The sequence below is a fragment of the Argentina anserina genome, chromosome 7 (assembly GCF_933775445.1).
Source record: "Argentina anserina chromosome 7, drPotAnse1.1, whole genome shotgun sequence".
In the NCBI taxonomy this organism is placed as follows: Eukaryota; Viridiplantae; Streptophyta; class Magnoliopsida; order Rosales; family Rosaceae; genus Argentina; species Argentina anserina.
The window spans coordinates 20,631,146-20,637,969 of record NC_065878.1 but is presented as its reverse complement, the minus strand read 5'-3'; the positions used below and the strand labels follow the sequence as shown (position 1 = coordinate 20,637,969).

General features: G+C 37.3%; 2 protein-coding genes across 2 annotated transcripts; both read right to left on the bottom strand.

The window, feature by feature from the left end:
• Positions 1-3,007: 3,007 nt before the first annotated feature.
• On the bottom strand, positions 3,008-4,309 carry LOC126803774 (CBL-interacting protein kinase 2-like). Its single transcript, XM_050531513.1, has one exon. The coding sequence runs from the start codon at positions 4,307-4,309 to the stop codon at positions 3,008-3,010; it is 1,302 nt and encodes a 433-aa protein (XP_050387470.1).
• Positions 4,310-5,279: 970 nt separating this feature from the next.
• Positions 5,280-6,353, bottom strand: LOC126803773 (CBL-interacting protein kinase 18-like). Its single transcript, XM_050531512.1, has one exon. The coding sequence runs from the start codon at positions 6,339-6,341 to the stop codon at positions 5,280-5,282; it is 1,062 nt and encodes a 353-aa protein (XP_050387469.1). The 5' UTR covers positions 6,342-6,353.
• Between the last annotated feature and the right edge of the window lie 471 nt (positions 6,354-6,824).

The window sequence follows — 6,824 nt, the reverse complement described above, 5'->3', positions numbered from 1 at the left end:
CCTTGATTGTAGGCTTTTCTGTCATGATTATTATCATCCAACCAACAGAAGGTAAAAACCTGCAGAAAAGAAAAATACAAATTAATCAAATTCATCTACAAAATGAAAACTCATTCATTTAGCATGATTGCATATATTGATATATGTAGAGTAGAAACAGCGAAGCATCTGAGGCTAAAAAATTTGCTTACTTGAGAATGAAAGAATATTATGTTTCTATCTCTAAAGTTCCCTAAATAGATATAAGTACATGTGCCAAAAATAACATGTGTTTCTTGGATGTGGAGCATGCATCAAGGTCAATTCTAATAAAACAACGTCATAAACGTTTATTGAATCACTGTTAAGTGTGTCCCATAGAATTTGAGATATTTTATCGGCAAATATTGACACTTCAGAGTAGTATGAATTTCAACTCAAATAAATGAGTATGTAGACCTTGAAATTATTGTTTATAGACATGCCTCTAGAGAGAAAACAAAAATTTAAGAAAATGAGTACGATAAATTTAGAAAAGAACTGTGATTGAGCCGACAAACATTTCCTTTAGAAAATGAGCACTATTCAGATCGCCACCCTATCGAAATCCTTTTGATCGATATCAAAATAGTTTCCTTCAGATCGCAGCTCTATCGGTAAATCTAATCCCTTCCAACTGAAAAATTGAAACTGTCTCCTTCAAATCGCAACCTCGTCTCTCTCCCGCAACCCCCTTTCTCTGTTTGTTGGCAAGCCTCTCTCACTGGGTAGAAGAATCCTTTTATGGTCAGAGGGAGAGAAAACGTGGAGTTAGATGAGACCTCCATCTGCATGCACTAACAATAGGTGTCAAAAATTGGAGATTTGTTATCTACGTAGCACAAAAGCTTGGCTTGACGACCTATTCTCGCTCTGGAAGCAGAAACGGGAGCAGAAGCACGATTTTGAAAAAAGAGGGTTTGGGAGCGCACCGGAAGCGTTGGCTTCTAAATTGGAAGTGCGATTCCTTCCATACCTCTATTTTATCAATCAATGTTTGAGTCTCTTCTTGTCGTCTCATCTTCTTCCAATTTCTTCAAGCGATTAAAGATGAATAACATCAATCTATTTAATATGTGTCAGAGAGAAGAGGGAGAGTTGGGGAGAGATATGAAGAAAATCTAGATGAGAGAGAGAGACAGAAGAGAGAGAGTTAGAGAGAAATATGAAGAAAAATCCAGATGAGAGAGAGAGACAAAGAGAAGACGAACATTTTTTATATTAATTTCATCCAGTGATGTCTCTTTGACTTGCACGTGCCCAACACATTCACACTATGTTGAACATTCTTTTGTTTGAATTTTGAAAGGAAACTTTAATATTACTATAACCAAGGATAATCATGGTTTAGAAAAGAAGTTATTAATAATTATCCAATTATTTCAATACTGGATAAAATGATTGTAAATAAAAGATAAAAATAGTATATGATATATATTTAGTATTCCAACACTTCCAAAATGCACCCGCTTCCTTAATTTTTGAAAAGGAAAAAAAACACTTTCGTATTTTCAAACGTTACGCTTCCACGTACCCGCACTCGATTCTGTGTAGCCTAGTTTGTTATTGTACACGTGTTTGTAATAATAATTCAGTATTAAGGGACATCCTAACAAATACCAAACGGTCTAAGGAAAACCTAAAGGCTTATTTAATATTTTAGAAAGTTATGGGCAAGTGTACAAATTTAATACTTATGAACAACATAACTTTAGTTCTCAATTAGTAGTTAGTACTTAGTATAGTACTAGTGTAGGGGCTGCGTGTTGCGCTGGCTTGTGTCAATAGTCCAGATATTGTGATCTTTTATATTAATTTGGTCCAATAACACGCTTATTATAGTACTAATCAAATTCTTGATAATGAGATTGCAGATTAATTATACATTAAACACAACTCCAACAAAAGCCCAATAGCCCACCCAAGCCAATGTAGAGAAAAAAACAGTAAAATGAGGTGAACAACACTAAAAAGGGATCAGTAAATGAGTAAAATGAGGTGAACAATACTAAATCTTTAGGCCGAATGATACATAGTAAACTAAAGGGTAGTAGAAACAATAGCTCTCCTCTTCTTCTTTGTCCACCCCAACCAGATAGCAAGTAATAACAAAGAAACACATGCAGCCACCAAACCCAACCCGCATACCCAGTAACCAACCCGGCCCAGTTATAGAAATGCAAAAAAAAAAAAAATGAATAGTAAAGAATGTGAACAGGACTAACCCTTTAGGCTGAATGATATATAGTAAATTAGGAAGGATTGTATAACAGAAAACGGGAAGTGACTATAAGGAACAAAATCTATACTGTAGATAACTAAATTAAACTTGGCTTACAAGATAACAATCGTCAACAAAGCAAGAAATTTTAAAAAATTGGATTCATCATATACCTTCCCGTTCTGTACATTGTAAAATATCTATCTAGAACCAAAGAAGCAGCTGACTGAAGAGTCTGCTTAGCATTAGCAACTAGAGAGAGCAATACAGTCTTGCACGAAGAACAGATATCTGGAGTATTAATTCTTTCTTTTTCTGACCAAGGCGCATTCTTTCTATTCCGACCTACTTCGAATGTTGCTTAGCTATTATGAGTATATGATTAAGATGCCAAATTAAGTGAATAAATATGGTGCCACAGGATTATAGGCTGTGCATTTTGCACATCTGACATAGTACATGGAACGATACTAGAGTCTCAGCTCAATGATTGATAGAAGCTTACCACTATATTTTAAGGACATAAAAGTGCAACTTTTTAGCAAATTTTGTATGGAAAAATGGAAAATGCAGTAAAATTATAAAGCACAGATCGATAGATGTAGAAATTTGCATTGATGCTAAACTCAAATACCAATTTATTGCTCAAAATATAAGTACTCGTCACCTAGCTAGTAATATAGACGCAGATGCCGTTTACAGACAAAGTTTAGAAGTTAAAGATGATAGCACTACGAAAACAGATTTATGCAGTTAATTTTGTGTATATCAGACGCAGATGCCGCTGCTGTTGTTAGTACACTCACCCTCCCATGCCCAGACGACGTCTTTGAGAGCCGGCCTTATATCCTCTTCTACCATCTTCCTAAACTCAAATGAATCCCCACCAGATTTCTTCATCTCCACTAAATGAAAGGATGGAGCAAACTCAAAAATTTCGGCTTCTATGGATAATGTCCTCTTCTTTCCATCCATGGATTTCACCAACTGCATTGATGCTCCTTCGTTCTTCACTTTCAGATTCAGTTTCCGACTAATATCCTTCAGCTTCGACATGATGGATGTGGCAGATTGCGTGGAGGTGAACTGTACTTCTCTCTTTGCATCCAACTTGAAACTACTTGAACGAGATAAGATATGGAATGCAGTCAAACTGGTCGCAGTAATAGTCTCTTGGTTCTCAGTTTTGTCACAATCATCAAATCCTTCATCACCATCCAACAAATCCGGCTCTTCCACTTCTGTTTTGGTTTTGGAGTTGAACCCTTTTTGAAACCAGCTATTTTCAATAATCTCCGAAACAAGAAACCTTTGATCCGGATTGGGGTCGAGGATTCCACACAAGAGCTTTCTAACTTGACATGAAAACCACCGGGGACATTGATACTCTGATGCACATATTTTGTTATACATGCGTATTCGATTTAAATCATGGAAGGGAAGATAACCAGCCATTAGTACAAACAAGATCACCCCACAAGACCATATATCAGCTTTGGCTCCATCATAGGCTCTACAACGGATAACTTCAGGAGCTACATAACCTGGAGTGCCACAACTTGTATGCAGTAAACCATCTTCCCTCTTTGATTCTGCAAGCGCACTCAACCCAAAATCTGATACCTTCAACACTCCATTTTTATCTAACAGCAAGTTCTCCGGCTTCAAATCGCGGTGGTAAACACCTCTCTTGTGGCAGAATTCAACAGCAGTAATAAGCTGTTGAAAGTACTTCCTCGCTACTTCCTCCCCGAGCCTTCCTTTCTTTATCTTTTGGAAAAGTTCACCGCCTTCTGCATGTTCCATGACAATATAAATTTTGGTTTTGGAGCCCATGACTTCATATAGCTGCACTATGTTGGGGTGTTTAAGCAGTTTCATGATAGTAATCTCTCTTTTGGTCTGCTCAATGAGTCCAGTTTTGACAACCATGTCTTTGCAGATTACCTTAATGGCCACACTCTGATTTGTTTCGAGGTTTGTTGCGCTGTAGACCTTCGCAAAGTTCCCCTGCCCTAAGAATTTCTCAACTTTGTATTTCTTCATCAACACCTTCGCCTTCTTGTCCATTCTTGAATCGTAATGAACAATATAAAACCAACCTCTGCAGAAATTACAACGCTGCAAGATTACGCGCGTGAACACAGGTTTAGCAAAACTGGAGTTCAGAAAGATGGAGAAGCTCCCTAAACTACATGAGTAATATATATGCTCAACTGAATTTACAAACAGGAGCAACTGCTTAAATAATGAGCAGTAGGACGACCAACAAAAAAAGAAAAGGTAAGTAACTACCATAACGAACAAAGAAAGGAAATATACTAACTTGACTGGGAAGACAACAAACCTAAAAGAAACTGGAATCTAGAGACCTTCCAAACCTTCCCGTTATTTTCAAAAGAGATATTTTCTTCCCGAGTTGGTTGCTTGCTGACTTGCTCTGAAATATTGTATGATCTTCGGCTTAGGGTTAAGATCTATTAAAAAAAAAAATTTATTTCGACGATCGTTCATGAAACAAGTCATGAAACAATCTTGCTTAGGTAATGAATATGCTTCAGAATAATCTGCCAAAGTAAATAGATGTGGCGTCGAGGTTGCAGTGACAGTATTGAAGCTGTGTATGCAAATCTGATGAAAAAGGTATAGGCATGCAACTTTTCAAGTGCAAATTCTATGTCAGAAACTGCACATTAGAGATTTAAATTTTTGTTAATAAACGAGTAGTACACAATAGCGCTATTAGATCGTTTGAGTTGTACAATTTGATAGTATGAAACAGAAAAAATGCAGTACTTTATATGATCTGCAGTGCTATTAATTCCAAGTTTGTTGTTTAATTTTGAAAAATGTATAACTGGAAGTACATGTGCAGAAATCTTGATTAATTAATTTTGAGCTCAATAACAAGTATTGGTTAGTTAGTTAGTTAAACAGTTACTAACATTACAGACTACGACCACATGAAGGAATAATTTGAACAGTTAATTGTATAGCAGAAGCAAGTATGCAATTTACATTCGACTTGAACTCAAAAACTTCATGAAAGTGTTGCTGGGAATTTGGAAGAACACACGCTGGCAACTCGGACCATGAATATCTTGATCAAACCAGACAGATCTAAATTACTTGGAAGAGTTATGATATCAAAATGGTTCGAAGAGGTTGGTCTAGCAAGCTCTTGTTGCTCACTGTTGTTACCATCATCAAACCCGGCACTAGCACCCAACAAACCTGGCTCTTCTACTTCTGTTCTGGTCGTAATGGATTTGGAGCCTTTTCTAAACCAGTAAGTTTTCACTATCTCTGATATAAGAATCCTTTTATCTGGATCTGGGTTGAGGATCTTAGACAGTAGGCTCCTCACTTCATCTGGAAACCACCTGGGACAACTATAATCTGCTTCGCATATTTTTCTACACATGAGTATCGTACTTCGATCACGAAATGGAACCTGACCAGCCAAAAGTGCATACAAGATCACCCCACAAGACCATATATCAGCTTTGGCTCCATCATAGGCTTTCTTGCTTAACACTTCAGGAGCTAAATAAGGAGTGCCGCAACTTGTATGGAGTAAACCATCTTCCCTCTTCGAATCAGCAAGCGCACTCAACCCAAAATCCGATACCTTCAACACTCCTTTTTCATCTAGCAGCAAGTTCTCAGGCTTCAAATCGCGGTGGTAAACACCATTCTTGTGACAGAAGTCAACCGTGGTGATCAACTGCTGGAAGTAATTTCTTGCAACGTCCTCATCCAGCTTTCCTTTAGCTATTTTGTGGAAAAGCTCACCTCCTTTCGCATATTCCATGACTAGGCAGATCTTGTCTTTGGTGTTCATGACATCATAGAGCTGCACTATGTTAGGGTGTTTAAGCATTCTCATGATAGTTATCTCTCTTTCTGTCTGAACAACTAATCCTTCTTTTTCAACCTTATCTCTGGCGATTGCTTTAATGGCCACAATCTTATTAGTTTCGATGTTCCTTGCTCTATAAACCTTTGCAAAGGTGCCTTGACCTAAATATCTATCAACTTCGTACTTCCCCAGAAGCACTTTAGCCCTTTTCTCCATGAACAGCTTACCCCTTTTCTCCATACCAACACGACCTTCAACACGAATACTTTCTCCTTGTCTCTGGTACCAGTTCAGAAGTTTCTAACAAAGCAAGATCACATGAACACAGGTTTATCAAAATCTGAGTTCACTGGAGAAACTCTCTTTACTACATCAGAAATTAGATCAACTAAATTCACAAATATGACCCGCTGCTTTTATAATGAGCCATAGGACAACCAACAGAAAACGGTAAGTAGCCACTAAAGAATCTTAACCAACACTAGGAAATATACTAACTTGTGTGAGAAGACAACAACCCTAAAACAAACTGGAAACCAGAAATTTTACTAAATCTTCCAAAACTTTCCAATATTTTCAAAAAGATGGTCCATATTTTTTTACCCTAAATCATCAAAGATCCAAATTGAATCTAATAAATAGATTTTTCCATATCCCGAACCCTTCTTATACACGGCTCGGGAAAAGGAGGATCCAATCTCCGGGGTACTAAATTCGAAGGCT